Source organism: Balaenoptera acutorostrata, chromosome 1 (genome assembly GCF_949987535.1).
Source record: "Balaenoptera acutorostrata chromosome 1, mBalAcu1.1, whole genome shotgun sequence".
NCBI lineage: Eukaryota > Metazoa > Chordata > Mammalia > Artiodactyla > Balaenopteridae > Balaenoptera > Balaenoptera acutorostrata.
Window position 1 is genome coordinate 117,771,366 of NC_080064.1, and position 25,891 is coordinate 117,797,256.

The following is a 25,891-nucleotide window of genomic DNA, read 5'->3' on the forward strand; positions in this document are numbered from 1 at the left end:
ATCAGCTTAGTTCTCCATCTAATGGGGTTTCTGCAACTGTGACCCCATCATCCACCCCAGGTCCCAGTACACCAATGTGCAAGCAGCCCTCAAATCCTCGGGGTCCTGGTCCTGGTAAGTCCTCCATCTCTTCCCTTTTTAGGGTACCTGCTCCAGGCTTCCAGAAGATGCCCCAGACCAGAATAGTAGGAGAGGCATAAACATGCCCTATAGATCCTTATACAGACATAGGATATGAACAGGGAAGGTCAGAGCCAGGTGTCGTGAAGGACTTACAATCAACAGAGATCTCAAACTCCAAACTCTAGCCAAGAAGGCCATGGGGCTCCTCTCTCCAGTGATCCGTCAGCAGTGGGAATGGGGCCCATGGGAATGTAGGAAACGAAAGGAGGTAGGCTCACCCTGCCTAGAGGCAGTCAAGGGTCAAGGTGAACTTTTGAGTTTCTTTCTGGACGCAGAATCCTGTTTAAGGTCCCTGTACCCGTTGTTCTCCCTACTCCAACCCCAACATACCCCCACTCTTCCCAAAGAAGGTGGGCAAAAGATAATTCTGTGAAAATTCCACATGGGTTGGGTCATCTCAGTGAAGCCAAGAGGCAGATAGTGACCCCTGCCCCATAAAAAAACAACCCAGGAAAACACCCAGCAGCAAGAGACTTCCATTCTAGAATGGAGTCCCAGTCTTGCCACCTGGATATGTCATGCCCCTGTCAGAGCCCTACTATAAAACGGGGAAATGATAACGAGGCCATCTACCTCACAGGGTGGTGAGAGGCCGTGACCCTGAGTGCGCTGGGCAGATGCAAGGGCTGGTGGCCCTGGGCCGGTGCTGGGGCAGGCTGGGGTTGGTCATTCCCGCATCACTCCATTCAGTGTGTTTGGCTCCGCTCTGGGGCGGGGGTCCTGGCTCACCAAACCTCTCTGTGGTCTGTGGGATGCGGGGGGAGGGGGCGGGCGTGCTCACGGTTCAGCAGAGACCATGTCCGTGGTTAACATATAAGCAGGTGAGGTCTGGAGCAGCGGGACATTCCCCGCCCCAGGGCCACATTCTTGAGGTCACAACAAGTGCAAACTTGTTATAACCTGTGTTGGAGCAGCAGGGGGCAGCGAGGGCACGGGGTGGGGGGTGGTCGGGGGCTGGGGCGCTGGTGCTGAGCCTCTCGAGGCTGGAGGCTGGCGGAAGGGGTGCAAAGGGGATGGAGGGCGGGTGTGCTGGTGCATATGCGAGTGGCCGGTGCGGATCTGTGTGCCTGAGTCGGCCTGCTGGGTCTGGGCACATCCGCTCCGGCGTGCGTCCGGGAGCCGTGTGTGGGGCCGCATGCATGAGCGTGTGCCTGTGTGTCTCTGCATATATGAGCCTCGTGGTGGGAGGAGGAGGAGAGGTGGGAAGGCACGGGCCGCGGCGGCCGGGCATGTGGAACCGAGGAGTGGGCAGGCTGAGTGCCCCTTCCCCTTGGCCGGCCTCACGGAACCTGCATTCCAAGTCCATCCACAGACTGCCCCGCCCCCGCCCCCTGTAAGCCGGGGCCTCTCCCTGCCTTGGGCCCGTTTCCCCAGCCTGCCCAGGGAGGGGGGGGGAGGGGTCGCCTCCTGCCCATCCCCCCTGGCTCTGGCCCCACTCCCCCAAGCTCGCTGGGCCCTCCGGACACTGGGGCGGGTGGGGGTGGGAGCGGGGGGAGGCTCTGAAAGCAGGTGACTGTTTGGGGGAACTCGGGGACAGAGCCCCCATTGTGCCCGCCCCGGAGGCGCCTCAATGGAGCTCTGGGGCACAAAGGGGCTTTGACAATGGGCAGGACATTAGTATGCAGAGCCAGCCCCTCGGCCCTCTCCCTGTCCCACAGCCCAGGGGCGGGGGCTGGGGGGCTGCTGGCCTCGCGGGTGGAGGCAGGGGGTGGGGCAGGGCTGAGACTGAAGAGATCTCAGCCCCCCGGGGCTCCCCTGGGGACACTGCCCAGGAGACAGGGGAGGGAGACTAGACCAGGGCCCCCAAACCTGCCACGAGCCAGAAAGGGCTTTCCAAATGGAAAAAACCAGGGGGACTGGGAGGGATGGGGGAGGAGGGGCTGTGGGAGGCCAGGCCCCTTCCTCCCAACTGGACTCTGGAAAGAAGCACGTGGGCAGTCTGAGCCCACCCACTTTTGGCCTCAGTTTTCCCATCTATTCTAGGGAACTGTGTGGGTGGCAGAGGAAAAACTGAGCAATAGACAGCAAGGTCTCAAACCTAAGCCCGCCTCGACTTGTCAGGCTCCGCGGCTGCTGGTGGCATCTGACCCTCCAGAATGCTTCTGCTCAGGGTGTGTGCTTGGGGTTTGGAGTATTTAGGCTTCTGACAAGGTGGTGCCTGCAGCCCAGCTCAGGGGGATTTGGCTGACAGGCCAAAGAGCCAGGGCTGGCTCCCCCCAGCCCTGCCCCTGCTGTGTTTGTCTGTCTTCCCCATCTGCGTCATCCCCTTCCCCAGAGCTGTGGGGAGAGGCTTCTCCTCCTGGCCAGGGGACCCCCCACCCCCACTGGCACCCCTCCCAAGGTGCATGCACTGCCCTGGCAGCACAGTACAAAGGGCAGGGTCAGGAGCCACTGGGAAAGGGACCCAGAGCCTGGAGTGCTGGGAGACTGAGAGGAGGGGATGATCCAGGAAGGGGCCACAGGCAGTGAGCAGGAAAGGGGCACCCCAGGAGAAGCAGTGTTGCCCTATCACAGACTTCCTCTGCCCTGGGCCAGAAACCCTTAGGAGAGAGGGCTGGGGCCACTTTACAGAACTGCTCCCCACAAGGCAAGATGGAAAAACCTTCTGGGCTTAGGAATGTCTTCTCCTGGCTTGCTTTCTCCTTTTTCAGTTGCTATTGAGGTCAGGAAGTTCCTCCCTGCTATCTGCCCTCAACTCAAGGCTTCCTGCTCTACTGCTATTGGCCCTGGATGGCACACTTGGGATTGCTGGGAGAAAGGTAAGTTCTGCTCCCCTCCTCTCAGGACCTTGGGTTTTTTTCCCCCACTGAAAAAGTCTGGTGGGGAAAGTGTAGGGCTAAGAGTTAGAACTCCTGGGTTCAGGGCCCAACAACCCTGTTAACTTTTCCTGGGACCTCACACAAGTCACTTTTCCTCTCTGGTTCAAGAAACCCACATCTGCAATTTGGGAAAGGTCACTTCTGCATCGCACTGCCTTCTGGGCCCGTGGGCAGTGGATTCAGGGGCAAGGCTCTGGTATTTAATAAGAGCTCATATTATTCAGCACTATGCTAGGCCCTTTTCTAGCGTTACATCAGCTAATTCTCAACAATTCTAAAAAGTAGGCACTTTTAAAAAGCTCGATTTTATAGACGAGACAACTGAAGCACAGAGATGTTAATAATCTGCCCAAAGTCACACAGCTAGTGAGTGGTAGAACTGAGATTCAAGCTCAAGTAGGTAGTCTGTCTCCAGGACCCACATGATTAACCACTACCCCATACTGCCTCCCTAGTGAAAACATTCAAAAGACCATGGGCAGCTAAGGGAGATCAACCAGGATGTTCAAATCACCTGGGGATTTTCCAAACTGTTTTCTGACGTTCCTCTGGACTAGTAATTCTCAAAGTGTGGTCCAGGGACCCTGGGGGCTCCTGAGACCCTTTCAGAGGCTCTATGAGGTCAAACCTATCTTCATAATAATACTAATATGTTATTTGCTTCTTTTCACTTTCATTCTCTCATGAGTGTTCAATGGAGTTTTCCAGAAGCTACATTGCAATATGATATTGTAACATATTGAATGCAGAAGCAGATATGAAACATGAACTGTCTTCTATTAAGCCAGATATTAAAAAGATTTGTGAAAATGTGAGACAATGCCACTTACTAAACTTTTGTTTGTCTGTTTTTAAACAGAGCTGTTTTTTCATTAAAAATATGTCATCTAAATTGACATGCAAAACGGGTTTATTGCTGTTATTTTTAAATGAATTAATGCATATTTTGTTTCCTCTCATTTCTAACCTATCAATGTAATCCACATTAACAAAAGCTCTTTGCAGTCTTCAATAATTTTTAAGATGTGAAGGGGTCCTGAGACCAAAAAGTTTGAGAACCACTGCCCTAGACTCAGACATCCTCGCCCTTTCCTCTTGCTGTTGCCCATGTCTTTTTTACAGAGGGTCAACCAGGGAGATTTAGATGTGGGGAGAAGGTGTGTGCCCGGGTCTTGTGGTTGGGACTAGGATGGGGGTGGAGCTGAGGATATAACTCTAAAAGGTCAGGCCTAACCCGACTTTAGAGCTATGCCCACGTGTCTCCCAGCTTGCAGGCTCCCACCCAGAGGTATGCTCCAGACAACGGGGCTGTCCCAGACTAGACTCTGGCCTCTGCTCCTTTCCCACTCCAGACGCCCACTGACAAGCCCAGCATCAGGCAGGAGCAGACCTCCCTGGCGTGGAGAGAAAGGTTCTGTGGATACCCATGTGGATTTTTGTGTTTGGGCCAGCAGCGCTTAATCTGCTGCTTATAATCTTAGGGTAAAACTGTCTCCACAGGATGGGGAGTTTAGTAGGAGAGGAGTTTCTCTGGAGGTTCCCTAGAGAGTTGGATAATAGAGTCTTACATATACCCTAGTCTAGGACACTCCTAAACCTATGAAGTCAGGGTCCTCCCCCAGAATTAGCAACCAGAAAGTTTTCCTACCTAGTCAAGCTGGTCAGTAGGCAGTCTGTGCCCTGGGGGCAGAGGGGTCCAGGGAGGGAAGAGATGCCTTTGCTTCAGGGAGTCGACAGTCTGACAGGGGTGTAGGCCCCACCCTAGAGGAGCTCCTGTTATTGTAGGAGACAGGATGTCCCCTCCAACATTACCACTGCCCAGGTCATCCTGGGCAAATTCATAGACACGAAGGACAAGGAACAGGCAGGACGCTGAGGAGAAGGGGTACAAGATGACAGAGCAGATGGGGAAACAGAAGGATGGAGATTTGTAGGAGGGGCAGGACTTGGAGGGGTAGGCCTGTGTGAGGGCCCAGGGTGGAAGGGGTGTGGCTCAGGGATTGCCATGGGATATGCTCCCCCAGAACAAGGTCTGAATCGATGGGGGTCCCAAAAGATAGGGAACTGGAGGGGATGGGAGAAAGGCTGATATAAAGTATCTTGAAGACTGTGATTGGGAGTTTTCATCTGAAAACCCACAGAGACGTCTGAGTAGAAAAGGGGCAAGATAAAACTGATGCTTCATGATGACAGTTCCAGTGATAATTCTGTGTGGAGTAAAAAGAGGGAATCAAGGAGAAAGAAAGGTGGAAGTTAGGAAGATCATTAAGGAGGCCGCTTTGGGCACCCAGGCTCACGGGATGAACAGGCTGATCAGGGGGCAGAGAAGAGGCAGACTCACACACCTGAGGGGAGTTGTGGGGGAAATGTGGGCAGGGAGGGAAGAGGCAGGGCCATGGAGGGACAGGGGCAAGATGTCGGGGTAGAGAGAAGCCGGCGTCTTTGGCTGGAAGACATAAGTCACCCAGACGGGGGAAGAGACTATTTTAGGGAAGCCCAGCAGCTCGGTTACATTTATCGAATCCGAGTTGCAGACAGCACACCTGCTTGGTGAAAACTCATGGAAAGAAGGGCCCAGGGGCATGGAGACCCAGGCGACGCCCAGCTTGTTGGAATGAAGACAGGAAGCTCATGTTAAACGACTTGATAATTCTCCCACCTTCCCAAACTCTAGAAGGGCGGAGAGACAGAGACCTAGGACAGACCTCAGAAAAGCCACAGAGAAGGGCTGCAGCAGGCCCAGGAGCCAGGCAAGATGACGGAGTAGAAAGAGTCACAGAGGTGGGAGAACCATAACAGCCAACAACTGCACTTTTTATTTTTAACATGTTAAGCACCACTCCAAGCCCTTTACAAATATCGAGTCTTTTAATACACAACTATAATTAGCCCCATTGTAAGGATGAGGAGACATCTGTAGCTACTAAGCAGTGAAAGCAGGATTTTAAACCCAGGAAGTCTGACTCCAAGGCTGTGCTCTTAACCACTATGCCTCTGCCTCTTAGACAACAGAAAGGAGCCCTGAGACAGCACCGTGGGGTCGCACTTTCCCCCCAGAAGAGGCGTCTTGACAACTGTTGCAATAATCCGTGCGCTTCTCTGAGCTTCACAGCTCCCCCCTCACAAGCCTTAATGATGGGCTTTTTTGTTTGGGGGGGTGGGTTTGTTTTTATTTGGGTCCAGAAGGTGGTCTGCCTCTCTTTCCCAAACTCCATTTCAGATCTCTTTCCTTTTATGGACCTGCTTCCTGAAATCTAGCCTGAGTCCTTCAAGCTGCAGCCCCAATCCTTTCCCCAGGTCTTTTGCCATTGGAAGGGGAGCAGAATGGCCATAACCACTCCTTCTGTGCTACACCTTTTTAGGGGCCTGAAGTGCTAATTCAGTCCTCTGAAGCCCATGTTTCTCCAGCCTCTTTCTCCAAGCCACGCAGTTCAGTTTTCACTTCTCTCCTGCATTCCAGAGCCAGCCCCTCCCTTCTCCCCACCACCTCAAATCCAGCTCCCAGCTGGCAGACACCCACGGGAGAGTTTTTCCCATAATCCTTTTCTCTGTGCCCTTTCAAGGTTCTGATGTGGGGAGGGGATGAAGAGGGGCCACTCAGATGCACTGCCTCCATGAAAATGGTGGCAACACGTATGTTAAACTTGGATGAAGGGAGAAAAGCATTGAACTCAGCCTGTGGAAGAGACAGGGTGATGTGGTAAACTCAGAAAGCTCGATTCCCAAGAGCCGCCCCTGCCAGCCACCCTTTACTGGGTGCTAAAACACTTGGATTCCAGATCTCCCATCTCTCTAATCTTTCTGCAGTTTCATCTTAGCAGTGTGCCTTGGACTCTCCCTTCTCTCTGCCCCTTCCAGGGCCTCACCACCATCCTGGACAGTTTGGCATTAACCCGGACAGTAGCACTGACCATTCAGGCAAGAGAAGAATCTAGGCTGGGGAGGGGAGGGAGACTGGAGGTTTTTTCCTTCCGTCCTAAGTAACCCTTGGCAGGAAAGTTGAGGGGCTCCATTGCCCAACATCTCTTTCCCTCCCCACTGATGCCAGGAGGTTTGGCCTATCTTCCATCTTGTGTGCAGAAACCAAGCATTTTGCTAAAAGATGCAGGGGATCTTTTCTCCTTTGTAGAAGTGGGTCTTTCTGCATGACTCACCCCCCCACCCCCCAGAGCCCTAAACCCCTTATTCCATCAATCTGGGCATGACCTCAGAGGACTTGATCTAAGCCCACCCAGATCCAAGTGTTCCAGCCTCTCTGGTCCCTAGGGAGGACCAGGGAAGGAGGCCCCTGGGTCTTCTGCCACGCCCTTCCCTTTTAGCCCAAGCCAACCAGGCTGGAGTTATAAACGAGCTTGTGCACAGAGGTGCAGGTTTGGGGATGGGGCACCGTTCAGTGGGACACAGGGAGGAGGTGAGGGATGCCAGGAGTCGGACAACTAACCCTCCCACACAAACGTATGTGTCCACAGACCGCATGTAGGGCAGATGTTGGGCAGACAGATTTTTTTCCCTCAGGGTAGGGGGCAGCAGTGGGATTCTGCATTAGAACCACAGAAGGACTGGGACCATAACCCTGCCCCCGCCACCCCTCTCCACTCAGTGGAGTCATTGCCATTTGATATCCACTGAGACAAGTTGGCTGCTCAGCTCCGGGTGCGGGGCGGGGGGATGGCTCAGAAAACAGCAGCTCCTTTCAGGACCCAGGTTGGCAAGGGCTTTGGGAGGCTGGACTGGCCCAGATCACCCCCCAACACCCCCTCTCTCCCTCCCTCGCCACCACCACCAAAGGACTGGAGGGCGGGGAAGAGGAGTTGGCACTGCCTGGGCCATGCCTATTGCCTCTGCAGACCAGCCCTGGCCCCTCTCCCTGGCATGATGCCTTCCCTCCCCCTCCTCCCTCGTTTCCTCCTCCCTGAAGAAGTAGCTATAAGCCAGGACACTCGGTTGCTTCTACACTTGGTCCCCCGTACCCAGCCTATACCATGAGGAATTAACAAGCCCTGCACCCGATGGTGCCCACCGTCATGCCAGGAACATGTAACAGAACAGAAATCCTTGGAGATTAGGAACAGCTTTTCAAGATGAAACTGAATGGAATTCAGTGGTAGCTTCTGGTCCCTTCTCAGACTGGTTTCCTGATACCCACTCCAGGCCCTCGTCACGCCTAAACAAGTGTCATTCCTCACAGAAGGGCATCAAGTCTCCTATCATCATCTCCCTCCCACCCAGAAATGCCTAAAGCAGTCCTGGTGGGGAAAAAAAATTCAAGCACCATGGCCAAGGCAGACGGGCCAGAAATCTTTAGCTAGAATGTGTATCGATAAGCAACAGAATCAGGCTTTAAGCCTAAGCCTCCTTTGGGGTCCAAATCTGTACTGGCTTCTTCACCACCCCCACTTCCCCATCTGCCTCACTCTGCCTGGGGCCCTTCATTAACAAGAATGAGATCTCAAGATACAAGAGGTCCTACTCCCACTTGTCCCCAGTTTTGTCCTTCCATGCATCCTGGGGCTCAACTCTTCTCCCTCCAATCAGGAAGTTCCAACCTGTCTCTTTCCTAACGCAGGTGCCCTTGGTTAGTTCCTGATGGGGAGAAGGGATGGGATGGGGAAGGGGCATCTCACCTGGAGGGTGGATGTTACGGAACCCAATCTGCCCTTCTTACTCTAGCAGAGGTGGCCCTGCTGCTCTCCTCCAGGTGATCTCAGTGTGAAACAGCTGTGGGGAGGGGAGGAGGGTTGTAATGGGGAGGGGTGTCTTGAAGTGGGAGGTAAGTTGGAATGAAGGGAAGAAACTGGGTGGGCAGGGGGTCCCAATCACACCAGGCTACTACATCTCCCTAATCTGAGCTGTAGGTGTCTTCTTCCCCTGTGTGAACTAGTAGTGATCAGTGGGTGTCACTATGTGAATGTCATAGCATGGGGAGGGGGGAAAAGGGGCTGGGCATGGGAGTGGGAGTAACCTGATGATCCCGGGAAGAGGGGGCACTCTCTGGAGTGCCTGTGAGGGTGCGTGGTTATATGTGGTGGTCACTGTATTTAGTTGGAGGGCTGTGATGCAACTGCAGGTCTGCCCAATAGGAAGGAGCATTAGGAAAGCCCCTTTCTTAGCTGAAAGTGCTGAGGTGACCAGTTTGGGAAAGTTTCCTTCTTGGTGAGCCCTTCCTAGAAGGTTCCGTTTGGGGCCGCCCAAGGTGGGAGGCTGGGGAATAGGACCGTACCACTGAGGCCAGTCAGGGTAGGGACCTAGGGGCTGGGGGCCCCGGTATCTCTGGAGAGTGAGGTGGACAGGACCCCGGCTGCGGCGGCAGCACTCCTTCATCAGGGCCAGGGTCTTACCTTGGGTCCGGGGTGGAGTGGCCCCTCGGATGGGCAGCGGGACAGACGGACAGACGGGGCGGGCAGGCGTGAGGAACGGAGCTGTGCGACGGGCAGGGCCAGGACTCTTAAACCCGGAGCTGGGATCAGATAAGGGCTGGTCCTGGGGCCGGGGCCGGGGTCGGGCCGGCCGGGGGCAGAGCTGGGCCGGGCCGGGCCGCCCCCTCCCTCCACAGCGCAGAGCCAAACTTTGCGCGAACGGAGGGACCTGGAGGGGCCGGGCGGGCGGGGGCGGGGGGCTCCGGACAGGCCAATGGGAATGTGGAGCGCCAGGCCCGAGCTGCCGGGATTGGAGGGGCCTGGGCAGGGGGTGGGGCGTAGGGGCAACGAAGCGGAGCCCCAGACAGCTGGAGGAGCAGGACAGAGAGCAACACCCGAAGACAGAGACCCAGACAGACTCAGGGAGAAATAGATAGAGAGACGGTAGGCGAAGCGATAGAAGCCGAGCTGGCAAGATGACAGGGGAAGAGAGAAGGAAGGAAAAGGAGGCTGTCGTGTCAGGGATGGGGAACGAGAGCGGGAGCAGGCGGGGGCGGACCTGGGGCCGAGTTAATGAGGTGGAAATGAATTCAGGACCGGCCCAGTGGCCCGACAAGCAGCGCCGAAGGGGCGGGCTCAGGGGACGACGGGGTTATATCCTTCAGCACCATTTCCATGCTGTTTGCCGTTTTCTAAGTGCTGGGTGAGGTCCTGGATGCGAAATGCGCAGACATCATTCCCACTTGCAGTGGCTTGGTCTGAGAGAGGGCAGAACATGCAGCCCAAGTGCCCAGGAGGCAGCAGAAAGGGAAAGATCACTCAACTTAGGGGGTCCTGCAGATGTGGGAGGACAGACGTGACATCCATCCGATAAGGCCCCTAAAGAATGCAGAGGATTCAGGTACGGGGAGACGGTGGGGAGGGCATTTAAGGCAGAGGTAACTGCATTCACAAAGTCCTGGGAGGACAGGAAAATACAAGTCTGCTTGGGAAACAGCAGCAAAGTGGTCCACTGGACCAGAATACGGAGTGGTGGTTCTCAACCTTTTCATCACGAAGGACTTCTTTCATTATCTGAATCCATGTTTTGAGAGGTTTTTGTCCACAGTCTCCCACTCTTGGCATGTATTAAGGAAGAAAACATTTATTTCCCCATTTTTGCTCATCATAGATATTTAACTACTAATCAGTAACCAGTATTATCATATTGCGTTGATATACATAGTGGGGGGGAAAAGAGGAAAGGCGCTTGACATTTTAGTTCAGTTCAGCCTCTAAACGCCCTATGATGGGTAAATGTCCATTTCAAATAACCCCCATGGAGGGGGTGGGGGGGCACTGGGCTGAAGGTAAGCGTAGCATTTGTGGTGGGGGAAGACCTGGAGTAAATATAGAGCTATGCCCATTCATGGTCAGCTCTGAAGGCAATGGAGAGTAAATGAAGGTTTCTTGAGCAGAGGGGTGACAAAGGTAGAGCAGAATTTTAGGAACACTAATCTGCAGGTGAACACAGTGGTTTGACTCAAGAGGAAACATGGCAGCAATCCTAGAATTCATTCTTCCTCACCCCATCTCCCTTATCTAATCAATGCATCTACTTTCTAAATCACCTAAATCCCACTCCCTTCCTCTCTATCTCATCATCATGCCAGTGGTCCAGGACCCCATCACCTCTCACCAGGATTACTACAGCAGCCTTCTAACGCCTACCTCTAGTCTTTCTCTACTCTAATAATCTGTCAGATCATAAAATCCTTCATTTAAGAAGAAACACCAATCTCTCTGAAACACAAATCTGACTGTGTCACTTCCCGATTTAAGCTTTCAATACACTGCCCATTGTCTATAAGTAAAGTCCAAGTTCCTAACCATGGAACAGAAGGCCTCTTATGACCTGGACCTGGTACCATTCTAGGCTCATCTTCTTCCACTGCCCCAACCTACAGCTGTTTTCTCCTCCAATACCCAAGTTTCAGTCTTAGGTTCTCTTTCCATGTCCTGCTCCTGGACCCTTCATCACTTACATGGCTCCAACTATCGTTCCTGAGTTATACCCAAATCTCTATCTTCAGCCTTGGGCTCTCTTTAGAGCATTACCTCCACAGTTCCAGCGGCTGGCAGGGGATTTCCACTCCAACTGGACAGGCCCCAAACTGAACTCATCCTCTTCCTCCTCAAGGCTGGGAGTTCTCATGACTTCCTTCCTTACTTCTGTGTTCCTCCCAGTTAATCAGATTAAAAAGCTAAAGATGATCTTCACTCTTCACCCTTACCCTATGTTCCATCCATTGACATGTCAACAAAACCACCAAATCCTGTCAAGTCTCCCTTTGTTCTATCTCTCTAGGATATCCTTTTTCATTTCATGGCCACCATCAGGATCAGGAAGGTCACTAGCAGCCCAGGACCTTGACCCACCCTTCACCCTTCTCTCTAGTCTCAAAGGAAGAGGTAACCTGTATTCACAATGTCAGTCCCTGTGCCCTTGGATCAAAACCCCAAACTGGTGGCCCTTGCTTACAGGTCACAGTGCAAACTCCTCAGCTCGACATTTGGAGTACTCCTCTGAGAGAGAAGGGAAGAAAGAATCACAGGGCAGGAGCAGGAAGAGATACCTGGTGGTGAAGAAGTCTCTGCAGAAGTTCCTTCCAAATGGTTTTCACTTTTCTGTAGTTCAGAAAAGTCATTCACTGAAACTCAGGGTGGCGGTGGGACTGAGCAATTAGAAAGCATTTAAAAGTTCCAGAACAGCAGGTGTGCAGAGGTTGTGGAAAAAGACACAGATGGCTTGAACGGCACTGTAAGTTTCTAATTTTACAAGAGTGATTTAAGTTGAGTTTTTGTTCTTAAATTATGTTTTATAGCATATACACAGATATCCATCGTGTATACATTCCTCTGTACATATCAAATGTCAGTTTTTAATTTCCAAGTCTTTTTACAAAAAAAAAGAAGTCCTAGAACAGTCACTAGGAGCCCTATAGGGAATCAATAATAAACGGCATAGGAAATTCATATTTGTGAGTGTTTACTATGCAAGATATACATATTACTTGAGATGGAGAAACTGTGGTTCAGAGAGTTTCAGCAGCTCGCCTATGGTAACATAGCTAGAAAGTGTTCGATTTGGAATTTGAACCCACGTACGTTGAACTCCAAAGCTTGTCTCGAGGTAATACTAGAGTGATTTTGCATGGTTGAAACATAAACTTGTCAATATGAGCACACATCGGTATGAAAAATTTGCCAGGGTTGCGATGTCCAGTGTTCCCACACAAAATGGCAGTTAGGGGAACCATCTTTTTTTAAGGACACCCCTCTGTTTCCTCACTTTAGCAAGTTCTGTCTTTCTTATTCTCAATTGCTCCTTTCTAACTCACTCCTCCCAAGTTTGGCCTCATCTCTTCTTTTACCTCATTCTTAATAGGGCAGGGGCTCCTTCAGAGCACAGAGGACAGTAGGGGTGAGTAACTTGTTTGGGAAGGAGAATCCACGAGTGGGCAGCAGTATGAGGGGCTTCTGCTGGGAAAAGCCAGTGCGGACGGAAGGGATGGGGGAAGCTTTGGGTCAGGAGGCATGAGGAGGCTCAGAATAGGCAACATTTCACAGTCAGAGGGATCGGCTGGAAATAGAGATACTGACAACGCCCACCACGGGATTCCAAGGGGCATTTTAGTGTTCGGGCCCCACAAGGCTGAACAATTTCCATTAGTAGTAGGGCACCTAATAGCTGGATAATCCAGACCACAGAGGAGAAATCCAAGAGAGGGACTGAGCTACACCCCCCCACCAAGTCATGAATGGATCATTATTTAGGTATACCACCTCCTTTCAGTAAATGCGATTTACAAATCTCACATTTATAAGACATAAGTTAGGGGATGCTTAATCACATTACCAAAGGGTTCTATCCAGAATTTCTTTAACTAGGTGGTTTCTCTAGTACCTTTCTAATTGGGTCCAATGGACAGAAATTCTATTAACACCCAATATACTGTGGTAGGAGGGAGGCAACAGGGAATAAAGAAATAACCAGGGACCAGGAGCCAGGAGGCCTGGGTCTTAGTTCTGTCTATCCTCTTGGGACCCATCCCTTACCTGTAAATTACTTGGGACCCATCCTTATCTGTAAAGTGCTTGGGATCCATCCCTTACCTGTAAAGTGAGGATTAATTCTGGACTACCTCTAAAGTCCATGACTTTTAAATCCTAGTCTACTTCCTCCAGTCCTATAAAGCAAGCTAGACCTGTGTATGAGAAGGTTCTGATGCTCATGCTCTCCTGAACTCAGCCAGAAGACCAGCAAAGCCCTCAGCCTCAGGAGCCCAGTGGGGCTCCGTCTGTCCTGGATCTGTGCTCTGCTTCTCCCCATTTCACTCTGATATCCAGCCACATTTCACTCCTGCAAACCTATGCTCCCTCTGCTCTGAGTTTCCTAGGGCCGCATCTCCCTTGAATTTATAGAAATTGTTATAATCTATCTGATTGGCCTCCCTGCTCCACTAAGTTCATATCCTCAGCCACCTCCTGTATTCCCCATCATGCTTCCTCTCCCACCTCCAACCTTTTACCTAAGAAGTCTCACGATATTGCTTAAGGAAATCTTCCCAGATTGGTTGATCCCAAGGCTGCCACATACAGTTGTACAGTTTGTGCACTGCATAAAGGCACCCACTGAGGGGGCAAATTGAGGACTGAACCACGTTCAGTTTGCCATTCCTTGCATCATGGCTTGGAGCCGTGTCTGCTGGAGGGATTCCCCTTTTTATTTTTTTTTTACGCCAAAGTACCACTTGCTACATGCCATAAGGAGTGCATCTGCCCAGAGGGGGTTCCTTTTTTCTATTTTGTACCAAGGTTCTTTATAGACCAGCAATGTGGCCCCAGCTGTGCCCCTCCTGCCCTCAACATTCTCCAGTTCCAAACCCGATCTCCCATCGTCACAACTGTACTGACGTGTTTCACTGACTCCTTGTAAAGTTGCTTTCTTTACCTCATAATACCTGAAAGCTAGGATCCTGCTTATTTTTCTGTATCCTGGTACCTAAGAAAACTTTTTCTTTCCCTCACTCTGTTCAAGTTCAATGATAAACAAAGAATTGAGGTTAGATACCAGGTAAAGTCCAGGACCTGCCAGATCCATAAAGCAGGGGAGGGGGTGGTGGTCTCCTTTGTCAGGAAGGCCATGCTCAAGGCAGCCTGCACTGAGGCAGGGGGCTGGCTGATACATCTTCCAGAGGACCCTGCCAGCCCTGTGATTTCCCCCTCCAGGAAATGGGGCCAGTTCTATGCAAATACGTTCTTGCCCAGGAGTTTGGTTTCTTCTCTCTGAGCTCCTGGCACAGTAGAACCAACGTGAGCAGCTGCTTGGCAGGACAGAGAAGGGCAGGCTAGCAGTCCCAAGGCTCAGGTGACAGGGCCAGGCCCAGGAGACGGGGATGTTGACTGGGGCTTTAACAGCCCTCCTGATGCCAATCTCAGGCTGAAAACTCGATATTTCCACTTGGAACAAGAAACACAAGCGAGAGGGCTGCGAGAGGAGGGCAGTGTACCAGGAGTGCCCCCTGCAGGTCTCACTGGGTGGCACCAGAACAGAGGAAGGAGGCACAGGGTAAGTGGAGATTTCAGGAGATGCCTGGGATGAAGACGATGATGATGAGAAGAAAGAAGACCATAGCTAGCATCTACAGAGTACTTACAATGTGCCACCACTGCCTCATATAATCCTCATGACAATCCCCCAGAGATGGATAATACAGTTGTTCTCAGTTCTTAGATGAAGAAACTGGTCAGAGAGGTTAAGTAACTTGCTCAAAGTCACCCAGCTAATAGGGGACAGAGCTGGGACTTGAACCCAGGACACTGCCTCCTGACACTATATTACTCAGCACCACCTTTTCCACCTTGCCAGGCCATTCCAGGGACTTCTAACCTGCTGGTATCCATTTCTACATCGTCCTGCTTCTCTAGCTCACATCTTCCTGTTCCAACTTTAAGGCAGCTGGAGAACTTATCAATATCTTGGGTATAATAATGCTGATACTAGCAACACCTGGCATTCGTCTACCACTCTCTGCTTTTAATTATTTCCCTGGGAAAAATAAACATTGAAGTATTTCCATTTCTCCAATTTTCTTCCTGATTTTTATCAGTGTTCCTAAAGCTATTTCTATACAGTTCTGATCAGTTTATAAGAATACTTTGGGGAATTCCCTGGCGGTCCAGTGGTTAGGACTCCACGCTTCCACTGCAGGGGGCACAGGTTTGATCGCTGGTTGGGGCACTGGGATCCTGCAAGATGTGTGGTGCTGAGGCCAGAAATAAAAAAGAATACTTTCATGTTCTGGTTTTTATGTAACCATGTGCCTGCATGCACATTTACATATATGAACATAGTAACTGATTATATTGCTTTGCCACAAATATTGCATTACCAAGGGAGCAGAGCATGGGGGTGTGACACAGGTGTGTGAGTGTGACTACTTCTCTGCCGATATCCAGCTCTGTGACATTTGGTAAATCACTTAACCTTTTTCAGTTTTAATTTTCTCATCTATAAATAGAGAAAATAATACCTGTCTCATAGGTATCCTCATAGGGTATCGCCCAGGGTTGTTGAATAAGGTGTGTGTCTAGCTCAGAGCTGATGCTCAATCAATTCTTAGTAGTAGTGTTAGTATTCTGTGCTTATGGATCTTTCTCCCTCACTGGACCATGAGCTCCTGGTGGGCAGGGACTTATCCATTTCTGTAACCAGCCCCACCTAGCACATTACCTGGCACATGGGCTCCACAAAAATTTGTTGAATGAAGAGTTAGTAAGCCCTAAACTAGCCTTTTCTCTCTGTTGGACATTGGGGTTGTTTCTAGACCTTTTGCTGTTAAGAAACTACACCTCAAAGCCCTTCGATTTACATTGCCTCATTCGATCTGCACACCCTGTAAAGTAGGCAGAAAGGGCTATTTGCACATATCCACATCTTGTGAAAGAATGGATCCACATCTTGTGAAAGATGGAGCGACTGTGGCTGAGGGAAGTGAAGTGATGCCTATGGGTCACATCGCAAATCAGTGACAAAGATTAGAACCTCTGACCCTACCTCCCTTCCTTGGGTGGATCTCTTTTCCCTCTAGCTATCTTCTTCTGGATCAGGGTGGCCTCTCCAAAAACGGAGACTGTGATGGTAGGCCTGACCCGAGAGCAGCACATGCACCCAGAAGCCCGGCTGGAGGTGAATCCCTAGGAAACCAAATGCCTTATTCCCAAACACATCAAGGCCTGTATTTTCCCAGAGCAAGGAGCTTCTCAGGAAAGAGCCAGCATGCTAGCTTTTCTTTTCTTTTTTTTTTCCTGAGGGGGTGAGGAGGCGAGCTCTGAGTTGTCCAGGAGGAGGAACTTTGGCTAAAAATAGCTATGGCGTATGGATCAGCCTCTAGTGGTACCCAGGACTGGGGAGGGGAGGGGGATGCTCTAGAGCTGTCGCCAGACTGGTTGCTGTGGAAACAGGAGAGGAGCAGGGGAGCCTGGGAAGTGCGGATGACACAGATAGCAAGTCCTAGTCAGAGCTGCCGCTACATTTAGGAGAAACAGCGGTGCCTGCGGCTCCCACCCTCCAAGGGGGCTGGGGTGGGGGGGAGGCGGTGTCAGGGGCATGGACGCTACCCCCCCCCAGGGGTCTCTGCTGCCGGCTACTCTCCTCTCCACACGCTGTGAGTTGAGTTCCAGGGGACTTGGGTTTGGGCCCCTATTTCCAAGGCAAGTGGGGGTTTGGGAAGAGCTGGTTCCTGAGGGAGTTTTCGCCAGATCCCCTTCCAAAAAATAAGCCCCTTTGCTGGCCAGCACTCTCTAGCCAGAGAAAGGGAGATCCAGGAAAATGCAGCACTGGGGTCTTCTGGAAAGGGGGCACAGCATGCACATGAAATAAGGAGGAATAGGCTGGAGGAACAGGACTCTTTGGAGGGAAGGTGTAGAAATCGAGTCTTTGCTCTTGAGATAGAGGCAACGATTTCACACCTTTCCTTACCCATTGAGAAAGTGCAGCCCGAAGACAGGAGATAAAACACAATCAAAGTGAGGCTCACCTAGATTCCCAGGGCAATGGCGGGTGAGAGAGTTCTGGGGGCCATCAGACTCTGGCGTTTCTTCCCCACACCTGGGCAGAGAAATCTGCCTCAGCAGGCAGCTTGGGGGTCAGATTACCTAAGACCCTGAGAGAACATCTGAAAGCCCACCTTGGCAGAAGCTGGAATAAGTGGGCCCAGGTACTTATCTGAATGACCTGTGATCTCTAAGCCAATCGAGGACATCGTGGGCTGCAGGAAGAGAAAAAGCAAGCTCATGGTTGGGGGAGGGGAAGACCCTAATCTGCCATTGCATTGGGGTTCCTGGATCCTGTGTCCCCTGATTCCTCCTGGAAATGTAGGGGATGCCCCTAAGCTCCAAGCCATCTCATTTTGGTTTTTCCTCCTGCCCTCTACCCCAACACACACACACACACACACACACACACACACACACACACACACAGCCTCCAGAGGTCTGGCTGCAGAACGCCTCACTCCAGAACTTAAATTGGAGAGTGCTGGGTTTGGAGTTACATACCCAGGCAGTTTCTCCCCAGGACCTGGTCAAACGTCCAGGCCATCTGTGGTCCTTATGTCACACTCTTCCCCTCCATCACCCCACCTCAGCCAGCCCAGGTGTCCTTGGAGTGGGGAAAGAGGATGATTCCCAAGAAGAAGGGAAAGTTGAAAAGTCCTGAATTCTTAACCTTTCCTCATACGAGCCATACCTCCTAGGGGCCCCTGGGTGCCTAGGGAAGGGCTCTGGGTCTCTCTCTCTCTCTCAGGGCAGCCTGCAGCTCAGAGAGCTCCTCACGGGGAAGAACTTAAAGCAAAATCAGGTAGGCTTCCCTTGGAATGTGAGCTTTGCGGCATATGGAGGGGGGCTGTTTAAGGATAGTCAAGGGAGGTGAGAGGCTGGGGAGGGAGGGGCGAACTGAAGGGAGGAAGGAGGTAAAGGTGTGTGCTTCAATCACTTATCTGATTTAATGGCTCATGAAGAATAGGATACTAGAGGGCTACAAGCCTATATTGAACTTTGTGCTTCCTTTACCCCGGCTATCCGTGTTGATCTCATATTCTCCCGTCCTCCTGCCCATTTGCAGGCTGTCTCCACTGTGGAAATAACCTAGGGGATATGGGGCTGACGCTACAGCCGCAATGATCATGGTCAGTCCTCAGGGAGGATTTCCAGCGGGAATTTTCCAAGGTGGGAATGTTCACCCCTTGCCCACTGGAGATTTTTCACTCGTTTTCCACCACTTCCATTTCTCCTTTGTAAGCTTGTTGAGAGGAAGAAGATGTGGGAGGGGGTAGAGTAAGCGAGGTCCAAGGAGGGAGGAATGGGAAAGACTTTTTGTGTCAGTCTCTAGGTGAATTTCAAATGAGCCTGGTGAGACAGCAGGTTGAATTGCGGAGACAGGGATTAGGGGACTGCCTGATATTAGCCAGGGTGGAGTGGGGCGGGGGTGGCTTTCAGGCAGGGAGGGCTCTGCACAGGAGAGGAAGATTAAGCACCTGCCTCCAAGGAACCCACAGTCTAAGCGTTTCAGGAAACTCCCTCCTTGCCTGGGCCTCTCACCTGGGGGTGGCCGTGAGGTACTGCACAGCCCCGTTAGACCAGGGGGACCAAGACCTCTGGTACCCCGTTTCCTTGAAAATAGTCGTGCAGAGTGCGATCCAGTTCATACACACTATCACATTTGATCTTCACGGTGTTGCGAGCTGGGGGTGGGGGCGGCTAGGGTTGTGTGTATTGTTCCCATTCTATGGATGCGGAAAGCTGAGGCTGAGACGGCAAGGGACTCGCTCTGGGCCACCCGGTCCCTGGGCGCAGGCCCGGACGTCTCGGCCTCTCCCGCGGCTCGGCTAATCTGACCCACCTCTCAGCCCCTCCAGGCCCCGCGCCTCCGCCCGGGCCGTGACCTCCCCGCCGCGGCCACGGCCATGGCGCAGGAGAACACCGCCCTCTCGCCGGGGCCCGAGGAGCAGCCGCGGCGCCGCGGCCGCCAGCGCTACGTGGAGAAGGACGGCCGCTGCAACGTGCAGCAGGGCAACGTGCGCGAGACGTACCGCTACCTGACCGACCTGTTCACCACGCTCGTGGACCTGCAGTGGCGCCTGAGCCTGCTCTTCTTCGTGCTGGCCTACGCGCTCACCTGGCTCTTCTTCGGCGCCATCTGGTGGCTGATCGCCTACGGCCGCGGCGACCTGGAGCACCTGGAGGACACGGCGTGGACGCCGTGCGTCAACAACCTCAACGGCTTCGTGGCCGCCTTCCTCTTCTCCATCGAGACGGAGACCACCATCGGCTACGGGCACCGCGTCATCACCGACCAGTGCCCCGAGGGCATCGTGCTGCTGCTGCTACAGGCCATCCTGGGCTCCATGGTGAACGCCTTCATGGTGGGCTGCATGTTCGTCAAGATCTCGCAGCCCAACAAGCGCGCCGCCACGCTCGTCTTCTCCTCGCACGCCGTGGTGTCGCTGCGCGACGGGCGCCTCTGCCTCATGTTCCGCGTGGGCGACCTGCGCTCGTCGCACATAGTCGAGGCTTCCATCCGCGCCAAGCTCATCCGCTCGCGCCAGACGCTCGAGGGCGAGTTCATCCCGCTGCACCAGACCGACCTCAGCGTGGGCTTTGAAACGGGCGACGACCGCCTCTTCCTCGTCTCACCGCTCGTCATCAGCCACGAGATCGACGCCGCCAGCCCCTTCTGGGAGGCGTCGCGCCGCGCCCTCGAGAGGGACGACTTCGAGATCGTCGTCATCCTCGAGGGCATGGTGGAAGCCACGGGTGCGGGCGGGCCGAAGGAGAAGGAAGAGGAGGAAAAGCAGGACAGAGGAGGGGAGCGGGTGGGCGGGGAATTGGACCTAGAGGGGCCAGGGCGGAGGAAGCCAGGGGGGGAGGGATGGAGAGGCTGGTGGAGGATGAGAGGCTGAGATGAGATGGGTTGGGAGGGGTGTATGAAAAGAGTGACCCCCCCCCCCACCAGAGAGCCGAGAGAAAGCTGGGAGGAATCCTCCGAAGTGGCCCTGGCCTGGGGCCCTGGGCCGAGGGGTCTGTGTCACTGGGAATAGGAGAGAGTAATGATAATAACCAACACCCAGTGCTTACTCTGTGCCCTGCACGGTTCCAAAGCACTTTACACCTCCTGGTTTATTTAATCTGAGCCCCATGAAGGTAATTTCTTGTTACTGTGCTCATTTTTCAGGGAGGAAATTGCCCCAGTGAAAGGTTAAGTTGTCCACAGTCACAGGCTAAAAAGCGGCCACAACTGGATTGGACCCAGGCAGTCTGGCTTGAGCATTTAGGGTGCAGAGTAGGAAGGGGGGGGTTTAGGTTCCAGGTTTTTCTCAATACTGAGAGGTCCAGGCCCCTGGAATGTGATGGTGCAGGTTTTCCATGGCCTGAGTTATTCCTAGGCTGGACCTTAGGGAGAGGTCGATAGCTGGGCTCACTTCTGCCTCAGTTTCCCCATCCATCAGAAGATTCAGTTTCCACTGACAAAGGATAGATGATCTGCACATTTCAAGCCCCTTTCCAGAAGGAACTAGCAATGTACCTGTGATGTCAGAACCTCCAACTCAGGCCTATACAGTGAAAGGTTTGGGAGCAGGTAGGACAAGACCAGTGCAGGGGCAGCAAATGAGTCCTTTGGGACTTGAGATCTAGAAGTGGGAGAAGAAAACTGCAAGTGGGATAACCAAAGGCCCACCAGGGGGCCCTGCAGTTCCTGCCACTGTTGCCAGTATTGCCCTCTGCTGGCTTCTCCCAGACTAGTGCCATCGAACCCCTTTCCTGGCCCTTCATGCTGAGCCTCTACTTCACCGCTCTCTGCCTCAGTGTTCCCCACTCCTTCTCCCCGCCCCCATACTCCCCTAACTCCTTCCCCTTCCCCCACTCACCCTGCTTCCTTTCCTCTCATCTCACCGGCTAGCACGTTTTTGCTGGTACCTGAGAAGTCCCTGCCCAACCCTCTTCTCCCTTTGTACCTCCAGCCCTTCCCTTTCTTCCTTGCAGCCCCTCTCCCCAGTGTCCCTTTTGCCTCTTCTTCCCCTCCTTTACCGGACATTTCCTATGCCAGTCTTCACCAAAGGAACAAAGAATACCAATGTCACCAAGTTGGCTCAGGGCAGAGCTTTCAATGTTGAGAGCCAGTCTCTGGTTAGTTAACGTTCACTCTTCCATTCCCCCTTGTTCGGAGGTGGATATGAACTGAGGGGAATATGAGAGATCTCAGGGTAGAAGGAAAATCACTTGCCCCGGTGGGTGTGCCCACCCCACAGGGAAAACAGGACACAGGCCCACAGCAAGGAGGACAGGGGAGGGTGGGGTGGAGGAGATAAGGAGGGGAGCTTGTTGGATTTTTCTAGAGAGACAAAGCTGGAATGGATGGTAATATTTTGGGTGAGAGAGTCAGTATCCAAAATGCTTCTGAAAAGCAAGTATAATGAGCCAAAATCCAACAAGATGACATTTAAAACGAATAAATATAAAGTTCTACATTTAGGCTTTAAAAAATCACTTATGTAAGCACAGCATGGAAGAGCTCTGGTGAAAAAAGAATTGGGGGTTTTAGTTGGCCACAGGCAATGTGATACAGCTTCCAAAAACGTTTATGTAATGTAATCTTGGGCCCTATTAGCTAAAGCATCATGGCCAGAAGAGAGAGGTGGTGAGCCCTCTCTTATGCATGGATCAGGCCACAGCTGGAGTATTTATCACACTCAGAGTGCTTAAAAGATCCTCCTTGGCCATTCTGGTTTGCAGTCAAAAAGTAAAATTTTTGGAAGCCAGGTCACATCAGGAATGGTCGAGGGAGACACGGATGTTCAGCCTGAAGGAGAGAAGACATGATGAAACCTGAGACTCTTGCTTTCAGATACTTGAAGGGGTGTCATACAGCAGGAGAATGAAAATAAGGGTGGCAGATTTTAGCTCTGTATAAAGAACAACCCAAATATTAGAGCCGTCACACAAAGGAGTGGGCTCCTTGTGACGTGGTGAGCTCTCAATCCTGGGAGGTAATCAAGTGCAAGCTAGATGCCCATTATTGGGAACGCTCCAGTGGGAAGCCCTGTATGGAGAGGAAAATTGGGCTAGATGATCCCCAAGGTCAGTTTCAAGGTTAAGCTTCTCTGATTGGCATCTCCAATGGAGAGGAGGGGAGAATGTGGGCTGGAGGTTAAGAGGAGTTGGGGCAAATGGAGAGGAGGAGGGGGAGCTGGACAAGTACAAGAGTTGGGAAGGAAGAGAAAGTGGGCTGGACCAAAGGGTGGGTGGGGGTCCTTGAGGGGGGCTCCAGGGAAGGGTTCTAGGAATAGGGTTGTGGAATGAGGCAGGGGAGGGAAGGCTGGGGCTGGGATCCCCCTTGACCCATGCCCTTACCCCCAGGAATGACATGCCAAGCTCGGAGCTCCTACCTGGTGGATGAGGTGCTGTGGGGTCACCGCTTCACGTCAGTGCTGACCCTGGAGGATGGCTTCTACGAGGTGGACTATGCCAGCTTCCACCAGACCTTTGAGGTGCCCACACCCTCATGCAGCGCCCGGGAGCTGGCCGAGGCCGCAGCCCGCCTTGACGCCCATCTCTACTGGTCCATCCCCAGCCGGCTGGACGAGAAGGTGGAGGAGGAGGGGTTGGGGGAGGGGGCGGGCGAAGAGGCTGGGGCTGACAAAGAGCAGAACGGCTGCCTGCCACCCGTGGAGAGTGAGTCCAAGGTGTGACCAGTTTCCTCCAGACCCCTGTGGCAGGGCCAGACACAGGTACCTGGGGAGCTGGTTATTGAAGGTGGAGGAGGGCGCAGGCAAGGTCCCTGGGAATGCACTAAAGCTGGAGAGCCTCCTCAGAATCTCAGGTCTGGGACCCAACATGGATGGGAGAGATCCTGATTTCAGGAGAATGGAGGGTGGGGAATGGGTAAACTTGCCAGCCTGTCTGTGTTTGACCTTCACTTCTGTTCATGCGTGGATGGATGGACAGAAGGATGGACCTATGTGGGTTGGATGAGAAGGTGGAAGCAGAGAGAGACAGCCAGCCAGTGGATAGGTGAATGGGCCACCAGACCAACAGACAGGTGGTGTGCTCAGGGCTGCCGCTAACTCAGAGAGTATCTTGGTGCAAATTCTAAAAAGGCGCCCTTTTCCTCCAGACTGACACTACCCCAAACTAGGGTGCATGGCTTGGGGAGCAGAGTGTGGGCTGGATTTTAGTCCCCACTCACCTCCTCAGCCAGCTTCCTTGAGTCTGGCGCACCTGTCTCACTGGACTCAGTAGCCCAAGCTGACCCAGAGGTGAGAAAGCTGGACGGAGGCTGGCAGAGATGATGAGGGTACCCTCCCAGCTCCACCCCTGCCACTGTAACAGGCTGAGAGGGAGGGTGAAAGGCTGCAGGGGCGGCTCCGCAGGGTGTGAATGACCTTGTCCATGTGTGCAGGGAAACCGGCAATGGGGGAGATGCCAGAGCTGGGGCCCTGGGGCAGGGCCTAGGAAAGGCGAACCAGGGATGGCTATTTTCTGACAGTGAAGTGAGGTCTCGTAAGTACCAGTGCGGGGGCAGGGAGGGATAGAGAGGTTCTGAGGAGGAAGAAGGGCCGGGGAGAGATGGAGAAACCTGAGTTTACTAGAGCTGGGACGCGGGGCCCTCAGGAAAGCAGAATCAGCCTTAGGGCACAGTGAGAGGGAGTCATTCACGTGGTTCACTGGGTGCCCGTTGGGTCCAGAGCACTGACCCAGGCATGTGTGGGGAGGACAGTCAGAGACCCGATTCCTATTCTGGGAATACAGTACAAGTGGGAAAAACAGAGAAATATGCCTGTGGCAACTGTTTCAAACTGAGAACCTGGGCGATCTCTCCGAGCAGGGGGTGGAAGGGCTTGGTGATCAGAAAGCTAGGGATTGAGTCAGGCCTGGAGAGTGACCTGAGCCAGCAGTCATGAACTTGGGTGGGCATCAGGGTCCCCTGGAGGGCTTGGGAACACATATGGCTGAGCCCCTCTTCCAGAGTTTCTGACTTAATGGGTCTGGGGTAGAGACCAAAACTTTGCATTTCTAACAAGTCCCAGGTCCTGCTGACGCTGCTGGAAGAGGGACCACGCTCTGAGAAGCCCTTCCCTAAGCAGACTTGGGGGTCCTGTCAGGAGGTGGGCATCAAGCTGAGGAGTAGCTGAGCGTCCTTGGGGAGGAGACTGAAATATAATGGGTATGGAGAACTGTGGTGGGGGGAAAGGAGACCATGAAACCAAGGCTGAAGAGTCTGACTCTGGGCCTAGGGCCTCACCCGTCAGTGGAAATAGGGCTGTGACAAGCTAGAGATGGTGTTTGGGCAAGATGAGTAGGCAAGATAGATAGGGCAAAGCAGTCGGGAGGGCTTCAGGTGGTGGCGAGCTGGAGCAGGAAGGGCATCTGTGGCAAAGGATGGAATCCCACGTAGGACTTAAGAGGCAGGATTAAATGTGGGAGAAGATGTGAGAAAGAAGCGAGAGTCCAAATATCCGGATGTGACTGTGACCTGCTGTCTGCCCAGCTGGGCAGGAGCCCCTGGAGAGGTGGTCCCATGCCACGTGCACCCCCTTCCTGGTGTCATCCGGTCACCAGGGACACCCCCCACCCCAGGACTGTGAAGGGAGAGCAATGGCGAGTCGAGAAGGGGCAGAGGTAGGGGGACCTGCCTCTGGGAGAGACGTGTACACACAGGCAGGCGCACCCTCCCACCGCACGGGCCCAGCAGTGACCTCCAGCCCTTGGCCCTGGCTACACCCCATTCCTGTTCTTTAACAAAAGTCTGAGCCCCTTGCGGGGAAGCACCCCAGTGTGCTGCATTCCAGGCTGGGAAGCTGGGGTCCTGGGGGATGCCGTGCCTCCTGGAAGCAGGAAAGGGGGCTGCGGCGGGAGCCCATGCCAGCTTGGGTCCGCTCGGAGAGAACGTCTTTGCCTCAGGTCACAGGGTGACTTGGGTCACCATCACCCAAAGATGAGGTCCCTGAACCCTGGTGCTGGCTGTTCCCAAAGAACAAATGTTGGGGCGTGGGATGAGCAGCAGTTCTGGTTTAATTTGCTGAAACATCTGGAGTCTGGATAGGAGGGGGCGGGCTCTGGGTGTCCACACTCACGCGGTAGTTCACCCATTGCAAGTGAACCCACCGTAGAGGAACTGAGGCTGGATGGAAGTCACTGAGACCCCGCCACCCCTCTCCTTGCCACTCAGCGACCACTCAGGGCCCCACTGTGTGCAGTGCAAGGAGTCTGGGGACCTGGGTTCTAGTCCTGACACTGTCACGAATCAGTTCTATGACTCTGGGCAAGTCGCATCACTACTCTGGGCCTCAGTTTCCCTATCTGTAAAAACAACACTTGGTAAACTGGTAATGCTCAATAAATGTTTAAATAACTGAGTTGAAAGAGGTAGACTGCGTGCCTCTCGAGGTGCAGTGCAGCTAAGAATTCTAGGATCCGAGAATCCTTAGGCAG

The 25,891-nt window shown here is 53.1% G+C and overlaps 2 protein-coding genes across 8 annotated transcripts in view; one reads left to right on the forward strand and one right to left on the reverse strand.

Annotated features, from left to right (window-relative positions):
• The window catches only part of KCNJ10 (potassium inwardly rectifying channel subfamily J member 10), a 29,021-nt gene extending 19,551 nt beyond the window's left edge, over window positions 1–9,470 (reverse strand). Inside the window, exon 1 of the mRNA XM_007171784.3 lies at window positions 9,341–9,470. The gene's annotated coding sequence lies outside the window, so the exon portion shown is untranslated. The remainder of the gene's footprint in view (window positions 1–9,340) is intronic.
• A 7,394-nt stretch (window positions 9,471–16,864) lies between these two features.
• On the forward strand, window positions 16,865–25,815 carry KCNJ9 (potassium inwardly rectifying channel subfamily J member 9). 7 transcript variants are annotated; one of them, XM_057553676.1, is made up of 5 exons: window positions 16,999–17,067; window positions 18,144–18,260; window positions 18,525–18,628; window positions 19,309–20,215; window positions 22,817–25,815. In XM_057553676.1, the coding sequence occupies exons 4-5, from the start codon at window positions 19,366–19,368 to the stop codon at window positions 23,146–23,148; spliced, it is 1,182 nt and encodes a 393-aa protein (XP_057409659.1). In that variant the 5' UTR covers window positions 16,999–17,067; window positions 18,144–18,260; window positions 18,525–18,628; window positions 19,309–19,365; the 3' UTR covers window positions 23,149–25,815. The 7 variants fall into 7 exon arrangements, with proteins under 7 accessions (XP_007171853.2, XP_057409659.1, XP_007171847.2 ...); XM_007171790.3 differs by having other exon boundaries at window positions 17,009–17,067; window positions 18,207–18,260; XM_007171788.2 differs by having other exon boundaries at window positions 17,021–17,067; window positions 18,049–18,260.
• Window positions 25,816–25,891: the final 76 nt, after the last annotated feature.

What these genes read in the sequence shown, in the direction of transcription:
- KCNJ9 (XM_007171791.2), top strand. Translation starts at nt 17,010, where the DNA reads ATGGACGCTACCCCCCCCCAGGGGTCTCTGCTGCCGGCTACTCTCCTC. An exon ending in TACTCTCCTCTCCACACGCT is followed by an intron (nt 17,068 to 18,156) that starts GTGAGTTGAGTT and finishes CATACCTCCTAG; the next exon opens with GGGCCCCTGGGTGCCTAGGG. An exon ending in AGAACTTAAAGCAAAATCAG is followed by an intron (nt 18,261 to 19,308) that starts GTAGGCTTCCCT and finishes CCCACCTCTCAG; the next exon opens with CCCCTCCAGGCCCCGCGCCT.